This window comes from Calidris pugnax, unplaced genomic scaffold, assembly GCF_001431845.1.
Source record: "Calidris pugnax isolate Ruff unplaced genomic scaffold, ASM143184v1 scaffold56, whole genome shotgun sequence".
In the NCBI taxonomy this organism is placed as follows: Eukaryota; Metazoa; Chordata; class Aves; order Charadriiformes; family Scolopacidae; genus Calidris; species Calidris pugnax.
This window is the reverse complement of record NW_015090839.1, coordinates 14,969,632-14,996,327: the sequence shown is the minus strand read 5'-3', so window position 1 is coordinate 14,996,327 and position 26,696 is coordinate 14,969,632. Positions and strand designations below refer to the sequence as shown.

At 39.2% G+C, this 26,696-nt stretch overlaps 1 protein-coding gene and 1 long non-coding RNA gene across 2 annotated transcripts in view; both read left to right on the top strand.

Annotated features, from left to right (window-relative positions):
• The window catches only part of GPR176 (G protein-coupled receptor 176), a 41,173-nt gene extending 22,456 nt beyond the window's left edge, over positions 1-18,717 (top strand). Inside the window, exons 2-3 of the mRNA XM_014941611.1 lie at positions 15,355-15,607; positions 17,242-18,717. Of these exons, the coding sequence (XP_014797097.1) occupies positions 15,355-15,607; positions 17,242-18,349 (1,361 nt within the window). The 3' untranslated portion in view covers positions 18,350-18,717. The remainder of the gene's footprint in view (positions 1-15,354; positions 15,608-17,241) is intronic.
• Positions 18,718-18,748: 31 nt separating this feature from the next.
• Positions 18,749-21,520, top strand: LOC106887848. Its single transcript, XR_001411974.1, has 3 exons — positions 18,749-18,898; positions 19,029-19,426; positions 19,505-21,520. It is a non-coding gene; the product is annotated as an uncharacterized LOC106887848 (long non-coding RNA).
• The last annotated feature ends 5,176 nt before the right edge of the window (positions 21,521-26,696 follow it).

Sequence of the window (26,696 nt, the reverse complement as noted above, 5' to 3'; positions counted from 1 at the left end):
CAACTCACAGTTTTGCATTTTGTTTTGGTTTTAGCTTTTATAAGTAGATTTATTTATAACGTGTGTCTCCTTGTGTGTCCTACAGAGGCTCCATCATCTCAGCAAAGGAAAGCTAGTTATGAAATGTTTTACAACTAATTCATAAATCAGGCAGCCTGGGATCAGTGGAAATTACAAAAAAAAAAAAAAAAAAAAAAATTTCAGTAATGTCAGCAATAAAATTCAGAGTGTGTGTATGTAGGTGCGCACATATATATGTCTGTAATTCTGTGCCACACTTGATGAATTTTCATTTCAACTGCTGTTTGCTTTCCTGCATGTTGTGGGTATTTCATACAGTAACAGAGAAAGAATACAGCTAAAAAAAAAAAAAAAAAAAAAAAAGGATATATGAAAATGCTTCCCAATTAAGTCTGCTCATTTGCAAGGAATGGAAATAGTCTTTTGGGTTATTCCACAATTCTCTTAGTCTGTGGCATTATAAAATTTATTTTAATTTCTGTTTTCTTTGCAGCGTATCATTATCAGTCACACGAAAAACGTAGAGCCTTGAGAGCACAGTGCGTTGTTCTGACGTTTGTAAGGGAGCTCTGTACAGTAGCAGGCATGTCTGTGGTTTCAAAACACTGCAGAAGATAACTCTACATCACTGCCATTAACACTGTAATCAGCCATGTGGCAGAACTCTCTGGCCAAGTATTTGGCCTGCAAGAGAATTGCTTTTATTAAAACAAACAAACAAACAAAACAAACCCAGACATGTTGCAAATTAGATACAAAATAATGCATTGTTTAGTTTAACCATTTAAACTCAAAAAAGACTATGGACATACTGGCAACATTTGCTGCTCTGTACTGGCCAGATTAAGACTTATAAGTAGGCTATTAAACAGCAATTCAGTAACAGTAATTATTAATGTATACACAACTCAAACATAATATTGCATTAATGTTTTTTGCACTTACGTACCTCGTAGATGCTTTATAAAATATTTAACCATCGTAGTTGTCAGTTACTTATCTCTATTAGCATATTTTACCAATAAAGCTTGAAATGGTAAATTAACTCTTCCATCCTTGAAATACCAGGAGTTTTTGATTTATTTGCTGAGCCATGAACAAAAAAATGAAAAATCTTCACTAAATACAATTTTATAGGAATGGAGGAAGGGCTATGTCATGTAAATTATGCTTTAGGATGGAGGTGGGACACCCTTGCTCTCCTCAGTGTGCGGGGTCTGCTGTGATCTGTTGAGTTACTCACACAAGTGAGAGTAGAATGAGTCAGGGTTTAACAATATGCCTTTGAGTTCCTATGTCATGAGTTTCTTTGCATCATCATAGTGCTAATTTTTGAAGTTCAGTTTTTACTGAGTAGGCTCCAGGGCGATTGTAGACTCTCTATAAAATGCTGTGGGCTTTTTTTTTTTTTTTCTTTCAATCTAGAACGTCTGTGTTTTAATTCCAAGTTTGTTACTTTATTGATGACGTCATCCTCTATTATGCCATTAGAAAAAAAAGACTTCTGAAGGCGCTTCTCATAAATTAAAGTTTTTAAAGCAGTGTCGTTGTCTGTGTCACTATTACAGTGTTAGCACAAAGATCCAAATGGATCATGGATATGGAGCATCAGCAGGCTTCTCTGTACATAGGAGTGTGTTGGCAGGACATGGCAGAGGGTTGTCATAAAGCTTCCTGTGCTGAATATTTTTCTTTTTCTAGGAGAGCACTGGAGTGTTGCAGTTTGTCAGTAATAACAATTTTATTTTTTTTTTAAAGAAAATGGGATCATCTGGACAGAATTTGAAGGAAGTCGGTGTGCTAGTTTGCTAAAATGAGGACATCTTAATGGAGACATTTTAGAATACAGGTGGCTATTTTTTCTGATATATTTATATAATTTTCAAAATATGAAAGAGAGGTTATTACAGTTCCGCAATCTCAAATGACCGCTGCTGTGAAGCCCTCTGTTTGCTTACATTAAACTTGTACTAAAGCTTACAGAGTGATTCTACTGTGATTTTTCCCAGTACACATCTGGTAGCAAACTGTTTAAAACTGTTACAGCTGGTGCTCTGTCTCCCACTGGAAAATCAGGAAGAGTTGAGGTAACCTCTGGCAGTAGCTTTGCTGCTGATTGAGTGCCACCTCATTAAGCATTACTTATGCTTGCGTTGGCACTTTAACACTCGAATGGCTTATTACAATGTCTCTTAGAAAATGAGAATTTCTGTAATGCCTTTTTCTAAATTCATTTTTTAATAAAATGTCCTACCCAGATTGAACTGGCAAGAGAAAAACAACTCATATACATATTCATTAGTCTGCATTTGAGATTCTTTTATAGTTTACTCTTAGTGTAAGCACACTGATGGTTTGCTTTTGGAACTTTAATGACGTTTGATAACGTACTTGCGAGTAGTTTTCTGTTCCATGACATTGTGCACCACGTACTATTGTTTTGAGTTCTTTTAACCAGTCTTGATTATTTGTTTTTTTGATTCTGCAATTCATTTATCATATGTTTTTGATGAGATTTGCTTGTTTCCAATGCTAGTTATTTATTTTAATAAAAACCCCCAAATATGTTCCAAATCTGGACAGTACAACTGTGGGTTTTTTAGTTGTGGAATGATTTTGCATGTGTGTTTGTGAATGCATTTATTAAGTTGTTTTTGTGGTCATTGCTGATAAAAATCAGTATAATCAGTGAAACAAAAGCTATCTAAAAATTGAAATAATCTTCCTCATAAATGAATCAAAAATATATGTTTTGAAGCAAGTAAAAAAGGTGTCCATATCAAAAATAATAATGTGTGGTTAAAAAAAGCTAAATCTTCTGATAGATTCTTAAAGGTTTCTTCTGAAAGTTAGCAAAAACACTTCAATAAGGAAGGATTCAGTTTTTCACACGCAGCAGCTCCAGTTGACTAAGACCAGTAACAAATACAGGATGCCTTTATCAGTATTGTTACTGGGGGCTAACGATATAAGCAAAGTAAGGTTTCCGAGGAGGAATAATATATTGTATCCTACAGAATGGTGTAGCTGGAAAAGAGCAGTTCCAGGAGATGAGAAGCAGACAAAAGAACTCTAAATTGGGTATTGTGACATTAAAAAAACCTAGTAACAGAATAGTGTGGTACCCTTGGGGCAAAGACCAGTTTTTCTTTTAGGGTGCTTTAATTGTAGCCTGGATTCTGCTCCCTGGTCAGTTCCTGCTGGCTGTGCTGGGCTCTGGGCACGCAAACAGCTGCTGAGACCGTGTAACTAAGACCTTGTGAGTAGAAGTTCAATATTATTTAAGCCTTTTTTCTTCATTTAAACTCCATCAGCGGGAATTATGTCCAAATTGCAAGGCATTGACATGTTTTGGTGTTGGATAGTACCAGTATTACTTAGAATGAGGTTCCTGCTTAACAAAATAAAAAAGCAAAACTAAATTTAAACTGGTATCTTAAATCCTACAATAATTTAGCGTAACAAAAATTGATGTGAAACCTTATGAAAGGGAAATGGGATTTTATTTTTTAAGCAAAACTGATTTCCGCCCTTATTCTCTTGCACGTGCTCACAAACACCAACACGTGTGTGGTCAAGCGGTCGGGTCACTGCTGTGGAGAGGGGAGGATGACAATGAAATGGGTTCTGAGGAGGTCTTTTAAACTTGTTAGGAGTCAGTAGTCACTACGGGAAGCTCTTCTGCTTCAGAATCCTGCTCACTGTGGTTTTTAGTTACCCTCTGTAATTCCTTGGCAAGGTTGCTGCCCCTTGCCTTTGTTCCCTCCTCTTGAGGGAATCACTGTAGCTACAGTCTGTGTCCCTGCTGGGACAGGCAGGGCAGTGGTGGCTGTGCTGCTGTACCACAGCCTCCTTGCGGTCCTCCTGTACGGCCCCACCAGTCCTCTGCTGCCAAGTCATCTCTGCTGTGGCTGTTCAGAGCACGGGTCTCCTGGTCGTGATGCAAACAGCACGTTCCTCCCTGGTTACCAGTTTTGTTGCTGTCAGTGGTGTCCTTGTTTCATCAATACGAGACGTTCTTTCAGCCCTTGCTTTACTGTTTCTTCTGATGCTTTCCCTCACATTCGCATCCGTTCATGTTTTATTCAGTTTGATCTTATTATTTCTGTTGCAGATCTCTACAGGCAAATCTCTAAATGCCTCAGGAAAGGATCCACGTGTTTTTCATGTATTTAGGTCACTAGTTGAAGTATGCCAAACACCTGTAGATAAATTAACAAGAGCTTTTTCTTTGGCTCTGCTGTATTGGAAGACCTTTTGGATTTGCAATAGCAGTTTTCCAGGGACTAGTAAAATATGCAAACTTAATCTTGCTCTTAATATTCACTCTGAAGAGTGCAAAATGTGTCTATCAAGAGTGATTATGTAGCTGTTACTCAGAATTGAAAATTTTGCATCTAGGCATTGGAGTTACAAAGCTGAAGGGTTTCATCTGTAAATGGACACCTGTTAGTTCCTTCATGGAAGAGCTGAAACTGCTATAGATTTTTGGCATATGTGTTTGTTGCTACTTTGTCTGTGGGAGCCAGGAGAAATTGCTGGATTGATTTTATTTCTGTTTGTTTATTTCCACATGGTGTGAAACATTTTCACCTGCTGACAGTGGATAATTCCGTACAAGAGAGGAGCAATTACACAAATGTATCATGCAGGCATTCCCCGCCATTGTGACATGGTGATTTTTGTAGGAAAGCATAAGCGAAGAAGTGGGTGAGAAATGTAGAAATACAAAAGACAGCTGCTGAAATATAAATAATCCATGCCTTGGTTTGTAGCAATAGGTGGGTTGAACATTTAATAAGCAGAGGTCAAAGATACAGCAACAAATATCTTGGTTATTTATGGATTTACTGCCTGTGTCACAACAAGAAATGTTTTACACATGACTGCAGGGAACAGATGCAAGAACCCTGGAAAGCTTTGCTAATGAGCAGGCATTTGTATGTGTGTGTAGGGAAACACTGCAAGCTGGAAGTGATTTGATACACCCACTTGCTGATTCGCCCCGTCGAACAAGTCACTGCCTCTGTGCAGTCCTCTGCGGTGGAAGAGGATGTATTTATGGTTCTTCTCTCTTCTTTCTGATTTCAGTTTGTGTAACTGAATCTGGTTCACTTCAGTCAGCCCTGGGTGCTTGCATGTCTCTCTGGTTTTTGAGTCATCAATCCTGATTAAATACCCTACTACCCAGTGGCTTTGCTGAGGACATAGAAAATGTGGATCAAGCTAAATTTCTCACTTTTTTTTAATAAAAGGGAAGCGGTAAGCAGTAATGCTATTTTTTCATAGTATTTTCTGTGAAGGCATATGATGGACGAATGATTGTGGCCCATTTCACTTAGCCCAATGCTATTCTGGGTTTAGTAGTGCTGCCTTGCAGAGAATGGACCTGGGAATAGCAACGCCTCTTGCTGGGAGGATTTTCAGCAAAGGAAAAGCAACTCAGTTATTGAAAGAGTAGAAGAAAACAGACTGGAGACTGGACACTACAGAATTCCTATAGCGGAGTTCTGTTATAGATGGGGGACTGTAAAAAAAAGAGTGGAAATTTGTGGAATCTCAATCAAGAATAGTTTTTGTGAGTGAAATGCACGGTGAGCAAAATCTCAAATTTTACTTCAGGGCTCGGTATGTTTTAAGGGAAAAAAAACAACAAAAAAACCAAAACCAAACCGAAACCCCACCTCTTGCATTCAGTCAGGCCAGAAATGTCATCATCATCTTGACAGTGACGTAACTTGCCTGCCCTGAGGTGTCCCATGGGAATACATCTCTTTCTCTTGGAAAGTTGAAATAAATCTGATTTGCCTCTGTAAATTCACATTTCTTCAGTGAAATGCTTCACTCTGGTAACTTGATGGAATATTTTTCCATGTGATTTTTTTTTTTTTTTAATACTATTTGATGTAGAGTCATACTGATTTTTTCAGTTGTTTGTCAGAGTCCCCAGCTCTGCTTTCTTCTTCCTAGTGAGTATTGTTTGAATCTACTCACAGGGCTGGAAGGAGCGGAGAGAACCATTCACTACAGAGTCAGCTGTGAAGGGAGGAAAAAAAGCTTGTTTCTAAATATAACATAAATTAATCCCACTGCGCAGGATGTATTAAGCATATGTAATTTCTGTCTGAAGACATCTGTGTATAAAGAATCAAGAGCAAATGTGCCCAGCTGGTGATGTGGTGAATGGCTGCATGGCAAAACTATATAAAAAATGAAATTTTGTTTCTGATAACCTGGCACTTTGGAGAAAGGGAGGCAAAGTCAAACTGATCCAGAAATGATGTCAGATCTTTCTTAGCTGTATAAAGCAAAAGAAAAGAGTCACAAGACTAGGGGGCAGGCCAGCAAATAATTTCTGCTTGATGAAATAGCTGTTACTATGGTGTCTTTCAGCTACAAACTCTATAATTTCAGCTGTAACAGAGGATGAAAATTGATGCTAATGGGTAGGAATTATATTTTTTAATCAAGAGTGCAAGATAGCCCCAATTACCAAGGAGAATATAAAGTCTGTCTTCCAACTACTAGTAATTACCGCAGGCTTTTTAAATTGTGCTCCTCTGTTAAGTATAATTCATTTTAAATTGTGTGTATTTCTTCTTTTTTCCTCAATAAATAAGCTGGGGAAAATCAGCTAGCCAGTAATTTAGTAAAATTTTCTAGTCAGTTGTGTGCTGTTAGACGGCATAGTTCTCACATATCTACTGGACTACAATATGGCACAGCAACTAATTTCTTTTGTAAGTTTTGTCTTAATACCTTGAGCAGACAACTGGAAAAGCATTAGATACAGAAAATGTAATTCTGCATAAGCACAATGTTGTTGGACCATGTCTGTGTTGCATTCTGGTCTGGTAGCAATTTGTACGGATACGAGGGTGAAGGCAGGAGTGGGTCAGACTGAACAGCTCAGGAGCTCATCAGGTCAACGGTGGAAGGTGAGAGGTTGTTCCATTCGGCTGTGAATGCTGGAGCAGCTACAGCCCAGGCCAAATGCTGAAGCTGCTTTAAAAGACGTTCAGTTTTTCCACAGTCTCACAAGTGCAAAACTTTCAGTCTCCTCCTGGATCTGACCTTGGCATGTCACACAGAGGACATGGGTCCTGCAGGTTTCTCCTGGAAGAACGTAGTTGGGACTGGGGCTGGCCCTCTAAATGAGCCAAGTTGAGCCACATCTGTGATGTGAAAAGTCACATCTTAGTGTCCACACCTCCTTAACAGCTCCAACGTGCCTGCATATGAATTGCAGGTGCACGTGGGTGAAGTCAAGACAGAAAAGGAGCACCCAAAGAAATGTGTCTGGACATACATACTAAGGCTACCAACAGAAGTGGCTACAGGCTCTCTACAAAGAAAGAACTACTGGCAGATAGCACTGCTATTTAAAAACAAATCTTAACTGTACTTGATCCCTGAGTTAAGACTGCTATTTACAATCAGGTTCAGCGCAGCGATCAGGGAACTCAAGTAAATTGTTGTGTTGCTTGACATCACCTTGCATAAGAAGTGCTACTATTGCATCCCCTCAGTTGTTTCATGGTACACAGGTTCAAAATGGCTCATTTCTGTGTTCTTTATAAAACAAAGGGACAAAAGTTATTCCTCTTGTACCAAGGATGATCACCAACAGATAGATTGGCTGTTCAGAAAAATTACCTGTGTCACTTGCATCCCTGGCCTTGTAGTATTTCAGTAGCAACATCAGATTTTTTCTCTCAACTGGCCCAAAGCCTGGTGTAAGGAAGGCCAGATGATCCACTAGATGTGATACTTGGTTGGTGAAGGAGATGTAGGATCCAGTACTTCTGCTAAAGATTTAATGATGTTGTGGACAATCATTTTTACCTCTTCTATATCTATTTCCTTCATTTTTATTTCCTTTGTCTATAGCAAAGGTAAAAACATTGGTTCCCATGTCATGGGGGACTCACATGGGCATCATTTAAAGTCCTTGGGTTTAAAAAATTTTGGTTTTATTTTTGCAATAAGAAAAACAAGCTCGTCCCTTAGGCACTTTTGTTAACTTCAAAAAGTTAATAACTTTGAAAAGATTTATATTCCTGTTATGGTTAGAGCAGTAAATCTAGACTTTCTTCTCCAGGTTTTTAATTTCCTAGCTTAGCTTTCAAAGGTAATGCTGTACATTTGTCATGTTTTCCTGACGTGGGAACAATCCAAGGTCCTGAAGTTGCAGACACAATATTCTTGAAACTTTTTTCCTTCCAAGGAGCTTGAAGAGCTTCAGGTTCTTTGGGGACACCAGTTTTAAAATAGAGGCAAGGAATTCAGACAAGTCAAGTGTACTTTAGCAAAATAAGTGGGTATGGTTATTTCCTTGATTGGCTGAAATGATCACGGCAGTTGTTGAAGGACTGTAGTTTATCGAAAGGGAGAAAATGATTGTTCCTGCCTATAAATTCTGTCCATTTAATGGGACAGTAAGTACAAAAAGGGAGGTGGGATAAAGTGGCAGCGGGTATGAAGAACTGGAGAATTATCGGTGCTCCCTTCAGATAGATATATCTGAAAGAAATATAAGTGGGTATCCAAGACCTTTAGCATGACACAGTTACTTCAGAATCTGCCTACAGGCAGCGAATTTATAAAATACCAAGGACAACACTAAAAAATGACAAAAATGGAATTATATTAATGATCATTTCCCATAGTGATTTTGACATTACAAATACCATCATATCACACAAGTTATGCTTGCTGTAAGAACAATTTGAAATTTCTTCATATATGTCTTCTAACTTTACTCCATTTCAGAGGAAGTCAGAGCAGCTGCTGCCAGTGGATTGTGTAGGCAGGTGTTGGCCTTGAACTAGCCTTAGGCAATACTGCAAGAAAAGTCAGTGACTTACCTGTTCCTGCAAGGAAATCTAACGTTCATATTCTGGGATTAAGCTGCTATGAACTAGCTCTTTCCACGAAGTCTTTTCTAGTGTGTAACTATGCGCTTTCTTGGGAACAGAAACCACATAGAAAGGCAGCACACTCTAAATGCTCAGCAGGTAACTACTCTGTACTGGGCAAGTCGTGCTTGATGTAGTTGAGTTGAGCTGAGTTTCGTGACCAGAACTCCAAACGGATAAATCTCTTGCGTAATTATACTTCTAAATCAATAGTTATGATGTAAGAAGGAACATGTGAATAAAAATACTAAGAATAGGAGTGAGAAAGATTATCTTAAAATTAAGGAGATCACCTGTTGGATATAAAACATTTGGTTGCACATGTGCACAAATTGAAAATGAAAGAAATATGTTAAAATAATAAATTAAGTTAATGCCCAGTCTTTTTAAGTGGAGCGCAATTGTTATCCTGTCACTGAATTTTAAACTTGGGAGCTAGAATGTTAAAAAAGATTGGTTTTGGTTTCAGGAAGCTTATTTTTTATTTTATGGTGTTTTTTTCATCTATAAAGGCAATTCTGTCAGTCTGTCGACTATACTTTTAAAACTAAAGTATACAAAAATCATAAAGGGTTACAAGAATTTGGCCCTACTTGAGCAGGGGTTTGGAGGAGGTCCCTTCCAGCCTCAACCATTCTGTGGTTCTGTGGTAAAGTTATGCATTTCTTCAAGTGATGTCAGCCAACGTGTATCCTTACAGGTCCCTGGTCCCTCTGGAGATGAGTAAGTAAACAACATCCATTTTAACATAGGAAGGGTATTTTACAGCTACCAATCATGGGTTCCCAAAAATGTTTCCAGTGAACTGCCTTTTGAGTCAGGTTTGTGTTTTAACAAAATAAGTTCTGTGGAAAATGCTTTCCTCAAAATACCTCAGAAAATAATTAAAAAGAGAGAGTTTGGGGCTGGGAATGTAATCATCTTGGTGTTTCAACCAGAGAAGTTTTCCCATTCATCATGTTGATGGAACCTGTGATGTTTTTCAGTTAATTATTTTTAATGGAAGATTTTAATAGCTAAAACCCTGTTTCTAACCTTTTTTTTGGTTGCTTTGTGCCTTTTTTTTTCTCTTTTTTTTTTTTTTTAAATAAAAGAGTCTGCTGACTCCTTTGCTGTAGCATTGCACCGAGCAGGGTTGGGGTATGCAGAGGCTTTCTGCTGGGAAGGAAGGATGGATCCCAAGAACCACATTCTGGATGGGAGGGAGATGAGCAAGCAGAGGGAGGCAAGCTGTGAGGAGGAGGATTTTGCTAGAGTGTGGACTTGTTTTGATTCAATTACGTGCTGATTAATGTTAACAAAAATGTAAAATGAATGTCATACCCAGCTAATGGATTGGGTTCCATGAGTTTATCAACAAAGAGTGATATTTATTTGGTTGGTTTTTTTTTTTAATGACTGCATGGCAAATGCATTTGTTTTAGATATCAGTCTTTGGTTTCCATGGGGATCATCCTTCTGCTTGTTAAAGTTATTGTTAAGAATCTTTCACATTATTTGAATTATTGCTGAGAGCTATTATTTCAAAACTATCTCAGCTGTTGATGCCTGCATCAACACTTTGTGTCTGGCAGTGAAAGCCAAGGAGGGTACAGCTTGGAAGCGGAGCAAAAAATATGTTTTGCTGCTTTGAATCAGACTAATGCACTCTGATAACGTTTTATGCCCAGAGCATGTTACTCCTTGTAGATTCAATGATCTTGAAACACTACAAAGGCTTAAAGGACGCTGTCTGGGCAGCATGCTGTCTTGGACCATTCTTGAATTTACTTTCTCACTGTGCTTCTGTGCAACTTCATGTACTGTGTGGCTGCTTATCTGTGGTATTTCTCAATTAAAAAAGAAGTGTAAGGGGATGACTGGAAGCAACCACCCTTTCAGTATGAATACAGTAGAATTGGTATATAGTGCATGGAGATTTTATTGAATGTTGATACTCACCATAATATGAGGATAGAACAAACCCTGTTTGACCTTGTTTGGCAGGCTTTATGTCTGTGCTTGTTTCTAATGTGAAAAGAGCTGCTTCTCATGCAGTGGTTACCTTTAGTATTTCCTGGTCCTTTTTTTAACTTGAAGAAACTTTCAAAGACACAGACAAGTTGGATACTTGTCAGATACAGCCCAACGATAGGCTTTTCCTTTTCAAATGAAAAACTCTTCATCTTTCTCTTCTGGTGATGGAATTGTGTGCAACCAGTATGGGATATGCTGGTTATAAGTGACACTCATGTCCAAAGCAGTATTGACTTACAGGAACCAGCAAGTTGCTATGTTTGAATCCAAGATTATGTAGCCCTAGACCAGTTATCTAGCAGAAACACCCCAAAAACTAACCCACGGCAGAAAATCACAGCTTTGCCCACCGTGGGATATGCAACAGCCCAGTATGGTTGCAAGACAAGGAGAATACTGGTGTTAGACTAGTGCCTTTCACAGCTTCAACAGTGAATGACTAATACATCCAGAGCAGAAAAGTGCCTCTAGACAATGTGAAAAGATTCAGAGGGCAATTGCTGTAATACTTGTTGAATTACCTTGTTGCCTGGAAGGTTGTTATCCTCTTCCATGGAAAGGAGTTGCTGGGGAAAGGTGAGAAGCAGTGAAATGGCAAATGCAGTTTTGTTCTGAAGTTTCTTAATGTTTAATGCCTTGCAAAGTTTGTGGTATAATTTTTTCTCTGAGTGGGTGGATTTGAGATCCATGAAGGGAAATACTTGATTTGAAGGCATCAGCAGAAAGATCTACCAGTCTACACTGAAGCTGATCTGGTTCATCAGAGCAGCTTACTAGTGTACAAGTTACCCACAGCTGCAAGTGGAAGAAGAATGATTCCCTAAGGGATATTCAGTCACTAATTTTCCGGTGTCCCAAGTGGACACTTCATCTGCTTATTGTTTTTTTCCCCTTTAAGTCTCTGACTTTATTTTGTCTGTCTAAAGACTTCTTCCTTCTCATAGAATCAATATTTTTTTTAATGCTTTTTTCTTTTCACTTCCATTGAGGATCAGCCGGGACCAGAGCTAATTTCACTTCCTTGTGACTCTGGTGTATAGATGATGACATAATTTGTGGAAGTAATTAAACAGTTGAGAATATGGAGTTTTGAATGAAGCTCCTCTGTAGCACCCCAAAGAATAGCTCAGGATTTCTCTAACAGCTTCTGAAGTATTAATGAAATCCCTCTGATTTCTTTTATTTTTCCATTTTTCATTTCTATGCATTCTAATGGAGGTGAAACTTGCCTTGGAAGTAAGGTTTTTAAATCAATGCAATTCAAACTAGATGAAATATTTAAATTTTAAAAATAACCTAACCAAACCCCCAGTTTCTCTCCTAGTCCAGAGCATTGTAATAATATATTATTACTATGTGAGAAGTACTTCTTTAATAACTGAAGAGTCAGAGATATTTTTGAATGCAAGCAGTTTGATTGACTGAATATCTCCTAGCAACTCAGGAAGCTTTAAATACAACTGATTGAATTCTGCCTGTGGAATATATTGTCAAGACCAAAGCACCTGCCAAAACCAGATGATGATTCCATTCTTTAAAACACATCAGATAGTAAATACGTAACTCAATATTTTGTCAGCTACCAAAAAGAATTTGCATAAGACACATGACACAATATATAGAAAATTGAATTCCAAATGACATTCAAACACTCTAGATCGGAATAGTATGTCTGTGAGGTAGATTTTAAAGTTAATGTTGTATGCTTTTATTGAAACAGTGCACTGTTTTATCAAGAAGCTGAACTTGATTTTCTGGTATTTCTAGCTACTTGCTGCTTGGTGTACACATTGGCCATGTGAATGGAAATATGATCTTGCTGGCATTTTATACGGGCAACCATAGAAAACTATACTCGGCAAGTAAAAGACCATTTGTTTTTTTTTTTTAATTGGTTAGAGGAAAACTCAAGTCAAAGAATGGTAGTGTCAACAGCGAGGTGTGGAGGGCTGCAGCTGCTTTTTCGTATCTCAATCAGCAGCTTAAGGTGATGTTTTCTCTCATTGTGTATATTTGTGGGTACCTACAAAAACACTAACAAATCTGACTGCCTCATAAATCCATTACACTTCAACTCAAAAGAGCTTCTGGTACATGTCAACAATATCTAGTATCAGCAAGATGCGGTTGTTGATATAGTCTACAGTAAGAACAACTTAACTTTTCTTGGAGGTAGGAAGCTAAACCCTGCTTTTCATTGCTGTTCAGCTGGAGCTGTCTCGTCAAGCAGTATTTTTATGCTGGTAGCTCTGCTTTGGTTGATCTGGTGGCACTGCACAGTAAGTCTCCAGGAGAAATAAAATAAAGAACAATCACATTTTATGAAGGTGATACTGGCCTTTCCCATGTAGTTACTGCTACTGCAAAACAACTGGCTCACACATGGGCTGTGCACTGAGCACAGCTCCATAATTTGGGCAATGCTGAGAATTTTACTAATTGACTGATAGCTGTCATTCAGGAAAATTTTTGTGTAGTGCACAGCGAAGTGGATAACAAAGAATGATTGTAGTATTTCTTCAGTATGAAAATTTGAACATAGTTTAATCAATCTCATGCACTGAGCTATTACATTTTATTTTTGTCCTGTGTTTGCTGTCTGGTAAGATGATTGAATGACTGTCTGTTGCTTGGTGTCTTAAGGAAAGATAGGTATTTAATGAACTACATTAGAATTGATTAGCTAGGGGAGAGTATGATCAAGAGATATGGGCTACACTAGAGATTTTTTTCTCCATTAGAACCACAGTGAAGAATTACTAGGGGGAGTTGTACAAAGTACGTTTGCTTTCATTTCTTTGTCAGATCATTTCATAAAAGGGTGAATGCTTTCTGAAAATAACTCTGATGCCTTCTAAGCACACAAAGAATGCTTGTGAAACCCTTGAGAAATCTTTGCATGTTTTTGTGGTGCAAAAACATGATGTTTATGTGACAAACATTTAGTTGGAACATTGGGCACCTTTCACTGTCAACTGGACAGCTTGCTTAGAAATCTATGATCTGCATGTGTCTTTAAAAATGTGCGCTGCTGCCTTGCTCTGGTTGCCTTGCACGTTCATCTGCTGCCTTCCACTTTTAACACACTTGGAAAGTTTGTGTTTCCTGTTGCTGCCAGTCAGTCTTAAAATGCCTTGTCTGAAGATGGCACTAAAATCTTCAAGCGTTAAGTGCTGGAGCCTGAGCCAAGACTTTAATATGAAATTCATCTTCATTTTTGCACAGTTCTTTTAAGCCTTTTTTTTTCCTGGTAGCACGCCTTTTTTTTTTTTTTAGTTAATTAATGAAAAAAAGCATACGTCTTGCTAAAGACAGGCTTTTAAAGGAGAGATAAAATCATGTATTCTGAGTGCGAGTTTCCTGGCATCTTGGTATGCTGTAGAAGGGGCTGAGAGCTCCATAGAGTAAGAACAGATTGCTTCATTGACTCTTGTGCAGTTGCTATGTTTGTTAGGATCACAGGGAAATTTGTGATGGAAAAATTGTTTCTTTGATATGATATTTCTTTCTGAGATCTGGGTAGAAAAAGATACAATGATAAGGGAAAATACTATCTTAGCTAATGCTGGTTTCTCTCTACTTCTGTGTCACTGGCATGGATTCACCCTGTTTGAAACAAAAGTGTAGGGCTGCCATGTCCAAAACAGTGGGTTGCATTCTCTGTGTACTTCTGTTACAAAGTTACATGCATCAAGTTTTTTTGGTTTTTTTTGTTTTGTTTTGTTTTGTGCCTGTGCTATTTGTTTAATTACATGTTACTATGTAGATCTAGAATCTTTTGGGGGAAAAAAAAAAAAAAGAAAAGTTTCTTCTGGCTGTGGCTTCACACGGGCCTGTCTGATCTGTTGAAATAGCCAGTGGAATGACAAACAAACTGCTGCGATCCACTTACACACAGAGACAAGCGGATTAAACCCATATACTTACATTTATTTTATTTACTTACGGTGTATTTTTATTTTTAAAAAAGATTATCCACTTGGTATTAAAATATGAGCATTTAGCAAATTTCTATATTTGAGTACTCAGGATGACTAACTTAATGCAGGAGTCAACATAAGAATCTCAAAACATGGTTTGGATATCCTACTTAGGCATTTGCTGCTGAAATTCCCTAATTCATTCATTACTAGAAGCTGGGAGGAGATTGCTGGGGAGTAATTCTTTTCAGTCATCTGATTTATTAAGCTACTAGCCAATACAGACTTTTTAATTTGAGCAGTGTGTTGGTTCAAATGAGTGACTCCTGGCAAACTCCGAAAAAGTATTTTTATTTGCAGTACTAGGGAACATTCAAATCTATTAAAATTGCCGTTGTTGGGTTTTGGGAGGGTGGTGTTTGTTTGCTTGGGTTTTGGGGTTTTTTTAATTTGTTTGTCCTTCCTGTCTTTTCTTGCAGGTAACATCATGGTGCTGTGGTCAACTTGCAGAACGTCGGTACTTAAATCTGTAACAAACCGATTCATTAAGAATTTGGCCTGCTCGGGGATCTGTGCCAGCCTGGTCTGTGTGCCTTTTGACATTGCTCTCAGTGCCAGTCCACACTGCTGCTGGTGGATCTATACAATGCTGTTCTGCAGAATTGCCAAGTTTCTACACAAAGTCTTCTGCTCAGTGACCATCCTTAGTTTTCCAGCCATTGCACTTGACAGGTAAGAGAGCAAATTTGCCAGGATCCTCGATTTTTCTTTCTTCTTTCTCCCTTTGGAACTCTTTTCCCTGTTTCATATTGGTTTTGTTCTTGTTCCAGCTTTGCTCACAGTGCACAGCTTATTCTAGAATGTATTGGGGTAAATACTCTTCTCTGTAATGTTGAAAACCTTTGTTTTTCAGTTTCCTTTGATATCTTTGGACATTTATAAGGGACTTTGAGTCTGTAAGTTTGTCTTCAGATAAGGTTTTATCCTTTCTTTCTTCCTGTTAATAATTCTTATTAAGTAATGGAACTTGAAAGCAGACAACTTCAGACTATAGACAAGGTGAACATTTTTAACTGTGGAAGTTGACAGCAATTGCCTGATAGAAGAATTTACTAATCTGAGGCAGATTGTCCATCAATTTCAAATGTAGATTTGTTTAAAAAAAAAACCCCAAACAATATTAATACAACCAGAATACATTCAGAGAGGTTTTGTATGTAGAAGATCAGTCTAAAGCAAAAAGCGGCCCTTTGGACTGTCCAAGTTTTTGGATTCCATTCATTTTGCTTATTATTATTAACAGTTATTGATCCCACCTAAATGCACAGCTCTATCATCTTGACAGTGACTGCAAGTTAGGTATTTTTAAGGAAGGGTAGATACTGGTTTAATACATTTTACATTACTAAAACAGGGGTTTATACATGTTAGATTAAATTATTGTTAGTCTGTTATCATGTCTCACCATAGAATACATTAGCTGTAGAAAAACAGTTTACCTAATAAAATAATATGTCTCTTACTTTAATGTTTATATCTTGATAAATGCAGTACCACTATCTGTAGTGCTCACCAGTGTTGCCAGTGGAACAGCGTATCATTTACCCTTCCCCAGTAAAACTAGGGATCTTCCTCACAAAAAACACAAACTTTTGCTGCGCATGCTGATAAGTGTAAAAAGGTAGGTCTCCCATGAAAATTCAGTGAGCTTCAAAGTCCACAGTAGTAAGCAAACAATGAATCAGTGCCTGAAATTTGAAGTGCATGTCAGAAATGGAATTTTTGGTTTTTTAAATGCACACAGAATGTTCAGTGTTTGGCTACTCTCTTGCTCGGGCCCTTGCCAACCAGAGCTTGTGTAGAACAAAACCACATTGTACTTCAGTAGATGGGTACATATAATTTGCGACCAGCAGCCTTTTCCAAATATCCAGAGGAAAAAAAAAATCTATCGTAAAGCAGCTTTTCAAATTAACTATGAGTCTCATCTTTCAGTGCAACCTATGTATGCCTCCACCACGTTTTCTGATACTTTGTGCTGTGTGCAGTATACTGTCCAGTTAACCAGTAAATGACGAAATCTTCAAAATAAAGTGATGTAGTCCCAGTTATTGAATTGTTCACCACCAATAATGTGATCCTGAAGTTTGAATAGTCATTTTTTTTCCACAGTCAGACCTGCAAAGGTGGACCCCTTGTGGGGTTTTTTTGCCTCTCATGGGCAGGTAGTCAGTTGACAATCTGGTTGGGGATTTGAGGCATTACACACAGATCCTGAGAGGCTTCTTATAAGTAGTATGCTCATTATAGACTTCACCCTCTGCATTGTATGAGTTGTAATTTTTAATTTTATTTTTTTTTGACAGGTACTACTCTGTTCTATACCCGCTGGAAAGAAAAATATCTGATGCAAAATCCCGAGACCTGGTTATCTATATGTGGGCACATGCAATAGTGGCCAGCATTCCAGTATTTGCTGTAACCAATGTGTCTGACATTTATGCCATGTCCACCTGCTCTGAATCTTGGAGTTACTCCCTTGGCCACCTGATATATGTCATCATCTATAACATCACCACTGTGATTGTACCAGTGGCTGTGGTGTTTCTCTTTATGATTCTTATTCGCAGGGCACTGAGTGCCAGCCAGAAGAAAAAAGTCATCATAGCTGCCTTAAGGACCCCTCAGAACACCATTTCCATCCCCTACGCCTCCCAGCGAGAAGCTGAGCTTCATGCCATGCTGCTTTCCATGGTTATGGTATTTATTTTCTGCAGTGTTCCCTACGTGACCTTGGTGATTTACCGCACCATACTCAATATTTCAGATATTTCAGTCTTCTTGCTCCTCACTGCCATTTGGTTGCCCAAGGTCTCTTTGCTGGCCAATCCTTTGTTATTTTTAACTGTTAACAAATCAGTACGGAAGTGCTTAGTGGGGACAATAGTACAGCTGCACCGAAGGTACAGCAGGAGAAACGTTGTCACCTCGGGTGGTGTTGCAGATGCTAATTTGGAGCCCAGTGTCCGTTCGGGGAGCCAGCTTCTGGAGATGTTTCATATTGGGCAACAACAAATCTTCAAGCCAATGGAAGATGAGGAGAATGAGACCAAATCCATTGGCTCTGGTGACTTTCAACAGAAAGAAATTCCTACCACCAGTTTAGAGGTAGGAGAGACTTTGGTTCACAAATTTATACCACAGACGATTGCAGACTCTGCAGCTCAGGTGGCGCCAGCTGTGCCCACAGAAGCTGATACAGTAAATGATAAGTATTCCATGCAGTTTGGTTTTGGACCCTTTGAGCTGCCTCCACAGTGGCTCTCAGAAAACCGAAACAGTAAGAAGCGACTCCTGCCTCCTTTGGGGAATACCCCTGAAGAGCTAATCCAGACAAAACAGCCCAAGTGTAAAGCAGAAAGAAAAATCAGCAGAAACAATAAAGTCAGTATCTTTCCCAAGGTGGATTCTTAGTAAGAACAGGAGTTTTAAGTGACAGAGGAAGGTCACCTTCTATTATTATGTGTGATCCCATGGATCTTTGTTATGCCAAAATTTGTTACAGGCTGATTTTTTTTGTGCCAACTTTAATTTAAACAAACAAACAAAAGGGAATACAAGTGTTTCTTATGAATATGTTTTCATGAAAATAATATATCAAAAGATGGCCATTCTTAGTTTTATCTGTGAAATCTCTACAATGATACTTGCCTGATTAACTTTCAAAACGTACATATGGCTTTGGGAACACTTTGTATGGCTGAAGTAGGGAATACAGCAGTCAGTCTGCTGGGAAACCTTATGCTGTATTAAAATGGACTGGGTATCAAAGTATCTTAATAGGAAAGGCTGTAGGGAGCAGAAGACTGCTGGGAAACCTTATGCTGTATTAAAATGGACTGGGTATCAAAGTATCTTAACAGGAAAGGCTGTAGGGAGTAGAAGACAGATGCAAAATGTGTAAATCCCAACCTCCTGTAAATACACACAGCAAGGTTCTGCACATTTCATTAATGAAGCAAGGTGGACTATTTAAGTACATCTATTCTCTCTTAAGCCCATTTCTTAAATCAGTGTTAAGGTAAAACTTGCTGGACTTTTTGCACAAATTAGTTACCAAGTATCTGCCAAAACATTTCTTTAATGAAGCAAGGTGGACTATTTAAGTACATCTATTCTCTCTTAAGCCCATTTCTTAAATCAGTGTTAAGGTAAAACTTGCTGGACTTTTTGCACAAATTAGTTACCAAGTATCTGCCAAACATCTAAACTTTTTTAAAACCTAAACCACTATCGTTTAGCCTAAAACTTCAGCAAAGCCAGGGATACCAAAATTATTCTGTGTGTCAAACCCAAGAAAGACCTTTTTTTAAAAAACTTGTATTCTTGTAGTTTTCAGTAAAAAAATGGATTGGAGACCACGCAGGGAAAATCCTGACTCCAGTAAACAATTATGTATGTGCCAAGGGCATAAACACCTGGCTCCTGTGATAAAGGGCATATACAAATGTCCCAACAGTGTAATGTGTGTATTGTGTAAGTAACCAAGGGGTCAACCTTAAAATAGGCTCATCTGCTGGGGCACTTCACTGTTTTGTGTAATGTGTGTATTGTGTAAGTAACCAAGAGGTCAACCTTAATATAGGCTCATCTGCTGGGGCACTTTGCTGTTTTCTAACAGAAAAGCTAGCAAATGAAAGAAATGGGCCAGAAATACTAGTAGCCTTGTACTGAACTGCTGAGGGAGGAAGCTGATAACAGACCCTAAAAGGCAAGGTTTATTAATACCGTTGCTCATTATTGTCATATTTAGGGAGGTTTTCCTTCTGCCTTCACAGACGTAGATGCCAACCATCCTACTCCACTTGTCTCGCAGAGTAGACCACCCAGTGTAGGAACATGAGACTTTCAAATCTGGTGCCTAATTCCTGAGTGAATCAGAGTCATGCCATCCCTGGTGTCAGCACACCAGCCTTCCTCTGAGTTCAGGCATTGTGCTGCAGCTTGACCCCCTGCATCCTCACAGGCGTATTGTCTCCTTTGTACTGAGTGTGAATTTCAAGCTATATCAGTCTGTTAGACAGCCTGAAACTATTGTAGCCTGGGCATTGGTCAGTTGCAAGTCGTCTTTCCTTCTTCCTTATCTGCATTCACTGTTGTCTCTGTGCGTAGTTTCTGAAAAGCACAATCTAGTAGCATCTGTGTACTCCTTGTGGTTCTCCTGTACTTTAGCCCTTTGGTGCATGCTGAACCTTTATCTGTAGTTACTGCCTGTTTATGAAAGTAGTTTCTTTAAAGCATACTTCTAAAAGGACAAGGTGAAGAATCTTGCCAAGTTCACAGTAACTTACTAAATCTAACCAGTGTTAAAAGTGGGAAAAAATTCTGCTGAAGCAGGATTTGGAGATATTCCTGTTCCTCCTTTGACATGTTTGAGGAAAGTCAGCAGCTTCTGATGGTTCCGAGGTGGTGGATTTCTACAAGGCATTAAAAGCAAATGTTTTAATAAAAATGTATTTTAAAAATGTTTATAAATGACTGTATAAATTATGTTTTTCTCCATTTCCTCTTTTTAGTGCTTTTCACTTCTTGCTAGTTCAAGAACTTCTCAGCTTGGGAGTGAGGAGCAGTCTCCAGTGGGTTGAGATGGGTGGTGGGAGCCCCAGCTGCGCTGCTTCTTAGATGCAGAGATGGGAAGGCAGACATAGCTTGCCTGAAATCAGACAGAAGAAATATTCGAGGAAAAGGTGTTTTCCTTCTGTGGCAGAGGTAGAGAAGTACCGTAGGAGACATTTTCTAAAAATGTTGATAAAAAATAATTTAATAGAGTGTTTCTTTATTCAAAGTTTGTGAAAGAACAGATGACATTCAAAAAATCCTGAAAACCTAAAAGCAAATTAGGAGCTCTAGTTTCCTTATTAATTTTTGTTAAATTTAATATTTATGGCCCACTTACATATAAATACTGGTCAAAGTCCCTGTGATTAATGAATGTGGATAAATAGTTACTCAGATCTAAACTCGATTGAGGAAAGCAAACTCAGTTTTGTCCTTTTCAACTCTTACATTGAATAAAATGTCAATGATGAATTGAAAGAGCCAAATTGCATTGCATTTAGTTTATCTGGAAAGCAAGGAGTTTATAGTCACTTTTGACCGGTGAGACAAATGTATCTTTTTCTTTCACTGAGGGCATGTGTAAAAACTTGCTTGTATTTTTTTTAGCAGATTGTCTCTGAAGACATTGAAACCTTTCACCAAGAAATTAACTAAGGTGGTTTTCCGTACCTGAAGAATTATTTAGGAATGTTTTTATTTTAGTCCCTCTTTCAACAGCTTGTCCATGTAAATTTTAAAGTGGGAAAAAATATACAAAGGCACATCTTTGCATAGAAAAAAAAAATCTGTGTAAAATTCATAATTCTAGCATAAATGCTAGAATTGTCATCAGAAAACAGTAATTTGGGAGGTTCTTTATGCAAGGTGGAATATTTGATTTGAAGAGATTGATTTTTAACTTCATCTAAGACAGTGGAAACTTTGACTTGTTATTGCTGTCTGTTGGCTTGTTGTTCAGATGATTTCTGCTGGGCACTATGTTCTCCAGCATCCAATATGAAAAATAAAATGAAGACTTGTTTTTTTCTTTGTCGTGACAGTAAAGATAAGCAAAAGGTGTATGTGCGGGGGTTTGTTATGGTTGTTGTTTCTAACCACCAGAGGTGTTAAGATAATTTTTTCTCTCCAGATTATTGATGAAAGAAAGTGAAGTACAAAGCAAAGCTGTGGGAATCGAAGAAGTGAAAGCCTGGGGTAATTTGGCCTGTGAAAACAGATTTAAAGGCTAAATCTTACTACACTGGAGAATAAACTTGGAGGAAGGAAAGTTAAAACTCATTATTCTAGCACTTAGGGGAGAAAAACAGAAAATGGAACTCATATTAAACAAAGGAAGAAATCCTTTTAAAAAGATGAAAAGACTATGGGGACAATGTCACTTTACTGTTCCTAGATATCCTCAAGAAAAATTGTTAAATTCAAACAAACATCATGGAAAAAATGAAAAATCAAAACCCCATACAGTCCTTCAGCACCAAGTAATGCTGTATTGGTTGGCTGCTTGGCCAACATTTATTTTGCACAATGGGATAAACTTCCAGGGAAAAGCAGCTGTTCTCTAGAAACTCCCCAAGTATTCTACTCTATTACACATCTATTAATCTGCAGTGATTTAATTAATGCATATTTTCTGGTTTTAAAAATACACCTATAGATAATGCTTTGCAGGGCTGGCTGGATTTCTCTAGTGAGTTTTCTTCTATTCAGCTCCCTGTTTTCTAGGAAAATATTCCTGTATCGGTGGTCTGTGTCCTGAAGAATGGAGGAAAGTAAGGCTGTGGTTCCAGCTCAGTAGGACTGGCACTTAGCAGCTGGTTCCAGCTAAAGAGGAGCTGCCCCATAAACTGCTGTGTAGGGAACCAGCTCTGGAGGTGATTAGGTGATGCACAGAACTCTTGTAGTTCCTCTCATTCATGTCATGTGACCTTGCACTGCATAATTTGACAAAGAATGTAAACGTAAAAAAGCAAAATCCCTGCCTTCTAAACTTGTTTGATATAAGTTACTGTGTAATTGTGCTTTAGCCTATGTAGGTGTCAGTATGAGATAATCAATGGTTTTAGGGTTATTTTCTTTTTTTGTTGGTCATAAAGAACTCATCCTGCCCCCCAAAAAGGATATAGTTGAAGTCCCTGCTTTCAAGCGTAGAACATTCTTACCTCTTCAAAAGACTGCTTTTTATTTTAGTTAAAGTGACTTCCTCTGTGCCAAAGTAGGTTCTAAACAAACTATATTGATGTCTTTGTCAAACTTGGACCACAAGGTTAGTCACTGCAATCTGCAGGAATTTTTAATTCAGGGACAGTTTAGGAAACCAAACCAAAACACATCTTGTAGAAAATTGCAGAACTCCAGATTGCACTTGTGAGCGAGTTGATTCCTCCCCTGGGGGACACAGAGGGGGAACAGCAGGAACCAGCCTGAAGTGATCTTTGTTTTAGGTCTGTTTTCAAGCTGCTAAAGCAGCCAAAGGTGGTGAAGGGTTTGCAGAGGCGGATTTTTCTGATTGCTTCCCTTGGGGACAGCCATACAAGAGTGGGATGCAGAAGCATTCTTTATCTCGGCAAAAGGCCCTCTGCATGTGAATAGGAGCAATTCTCTTGTTTCTTCTCTGTGAGGAGAAAGTGGAGTATTTTTTAAAGAAAGTGTAAGGAATATCAAATCAGATCCAACACCTTTGGTAACGCAAACCAGGGTTTCTCTGCACAGCTGTTCTGTGTCCTGAGGTTTCCTATGGCTAAACATAATGCAACAAGATGGTCATTTACTCCAAAAACTCCTTTGTGCACAGTACTATGCTAAGCAGTATTCTGTCCTCTTTGCCTCCATTTTCTGTAAAACTAAACTGATTTTTGCCTGGATCGTATCCTAAGCCACGGAAGAAGGTCCTTAGAAACTTGTGGGATCTCATTCTTCTGGTCCCCTTGCACCTCTCTGGTAGCAAACCCCAGCACCTGCACCCCAGGGCAGCACAGCACAAGCCGCTTTGAGCTCCTGCTTCCCAAACCCTGCTGTTTGCTGGCAGAAGAAGGTGTGGCAGGAGGGAAGACCAGGCCTTTCCTGATGCAAGCCAAAGAATGAAAACTTGGCTTTATTAAACATGGTGGAAGTTTTCCCACTGGCTCTGGACTTAGCCTTTTAGTTTAGCCTGTCCTCCTGAGCTGCCAGGTTACTGTGCTCTGTCCCTGATGGAGCACACTGCAGAACTCTATTCATCCTCACTGGGGGGTTCTGGAAAAGTTGGAATATGGCCCAAAATTCCTGGCTTTTTGCCCTTAACTTGGCATGCACCGATCAAAAGACATTAATACGTGATCTGTTTGTCCTTTGCAAGAAAACAGTCTGTTTATTCCCCCAACGTTTAGGGGAATTGATGTAAGGAAAAGAACTGTGCTTGTCCTGATGAGTGTACTGAACTGTTACAGTCTACCTTAAAAATACTGCCTGCAGTAAAGAAAAGCTACTTCAGGTGAGTACACAAAAGAATATTGAAAATAACAAACACTAATAGCTAATAAGCATTTTCCCTCCAACCTGTATGAGACAAGGAAAGTGTTTGGGCTACCTGTTTGTGTATTAAAATGCTGTTCAGCAGAGGCGTATGAATATACAGCAGTAGCAATGGGGAGAAGTTCCCTATATTTTCCCCCTCACTTGTGTTTCTTCTGGCCTGGAAAGGGGAGCAAAGGATAAATGAATTGTTACTATGGTGACTGGGTTCTCAGTATCAAGACAGCTTGTCTAAATGTATCTTCATCACGTTGTAACCTATCTTGTAGGAGGAAAAGCACACCTTGGGGTGCTTTTCTTGCTATGCCCTTTCTAGACACAAGTTTTCTCCAATACTTTTTTTTTTTTCTTTATCTCATTATACCTCAGTTAAGTGTCTAATTTATCATGGAACAAAACTGACCTATTCCCAAAAAGGCAAAAAAAGCAAATCACAACCTTTGTTCTGCTTTCCTAGTTCAAACTTCATTATAAATACATGTGCCACATCTACCCATGTTTGAGATTTTGTGCTATTTAATGATGTTTAGAAAGTTCAGTCCTCTTATCGGAGACGAAGACTGTTACGGCCCAATTTGCTGGATTTGGGATGGGATGAGCTCTATGAACCTCTTCTTTTCTTCTCTGGGTCTCCTAGGACACATAACACTCACGGATCTAAGATCAACTGTGATTTGAGATGATACCTCTTGGGTGTGACGGCCTCATTTGATAGATAACCTTCATGGATAAGCAGGAGTAAGGAGCCTATTCCTGCACCACTTTCAAAGGAGCTTTATGTCCTTTTGTTACCAAATGCAGAGCTGGACACTGCTTTTGCGGGCCCTTCTGAGGCTCTAGGCAGTGTAATATGGGAAGCTAACAGCAAGTCAGAGTCTGTCAGCTGTTAAGCACATATACTCTGCTAAAGAAAGAAATAAATACTGGGGTAGTTATATCCAGCTGCTTTCCATACCTTATTATTCATATTTATATAATTCCTAATATAGCAAAAGGCAGATGTCAGTTTAGCTAGCTCTGAACTGTATTGTCCATTCTACTGTTTTCTCATTGTTATGACTGGCCTTAAATACTCAACTTGTGGATGTAAACTTTTGATCTTATGTTTTTGCTTCAGATCATTATCTGCACCATCTGGAAGGCACCACACATTCCAAACAGCACTATGCTATTGCATTAGCATTCACAGGGCTGATGTCAGAATTTTAATATGTCCTTGTATGATGACAGGCTGAGAGTTGGAATTGTTGAGCCTGGCAAAGAGAAAGCTCCAGGGAGACCTTATAGCAGCCTTCCAGTACCTGAAGGGGGCCTACAGAGAGATGGGGAGATACTCCTTATCAGGGAGTGTAGCAATAGAACAAGGGGTAACAGTTAAAAGAGGGGATATTTAGATTAGATATAGGGAAGAAATTCTTTACTCTGAGGGTGATGAGACACTGGAACAGGTTGCCCAGAGAAGCTGTGGCTGCCCCATCCCTGGAAGGGTTCAAGACCAGGCTGGATGGGGCTTTGAGCAACCTGGTCTGGTGGGAGGTGTCCCTGCCCATGGCAGGGGGGTTGGAACTACATGATCTTTAAGGTCCCTTCAACCCAAAGCATTCTATGACTGTATAAAATACAGATGGTTCACTAGCATGTTTTCTGTATTTGTCTTTAGCTCTTGACTGTAAACCACACTGCTTCCTTATGGCATAAACACAAGAAAAAATTCTCTCACTGTCGCTTGCAGGAATATTGACAATAAAATGCTATGCACTGGGAGCTTCAATAAAATCTCCACTGTTGGAGGCATATATTTGCTGTCTGGAAAGTAAGGTTTTAGCAGAAGAATTTGTCAACCAAAACCTTATTTTTAACAGGATGCAGTTTGTTTCTTCAAACTGTTTCTCGTAAATTTTTGCCACCAATGTAAACCTGACTTTAACATATGGGTATCAACAGAAGTTGTAGGGGCCAGTAACTGCCTGTAGTTTTTACAAGTTAATCAGAAAACAAGACTCAATCATCACATCATATTTAAATATAAAAAATAAATAAAAAGAGATGAGATTAGGAAGGCAGGTAGACTCCCCTTATTAATGAAAATTCATTATTAACAATGAATATTCAAGTTAAAAATGTGACGACAGTATTAGTTTTAGTGAGTTTATTTTAAAAGTCATTCAGCTATGCGGGAAACTAGACATACCACCAACAGGAGCGACGGTAACTCACAGCACAGGCATATTATTTAAAAGGCTCGAAACGCTAACTTTCTCCTGCTGAAGACTTCGAAAACTGTTCTTCCACAGACATGGGAAGGGCAATGAGAATGATGCCATCACGGAACCGGTCGCAGCTCCCGCCTACGACACCCGGACCCACGGGGCTCAGCGGTCCCGGGAGCGGATGCACACACTCCCCCCGCCTCTGGGCGCCGCTCGGCGAGGGGCTGCGGCGGCGGTACCGCCTGTCGCGGGCACGGACCCCCACCGTTTCCCACCGACTCCGTTTCTGCCTCCCGCTTACTCGAAGCGGCCCATCCCTTCAGACGCCGCTCCCGTTACCCGTCCCCAGCGGCGCGCGCCCCCGGGCCCCGGCTGCTGAGGGCCTCGGCGTCCGCCGGCGTTGGCGGCAGGGAGGGACCAAACGCGCCGGGGCGGGGGGCGCCCACCGCCACCCTGCCTCCTGGTGACAGCCTCAGCCGGGC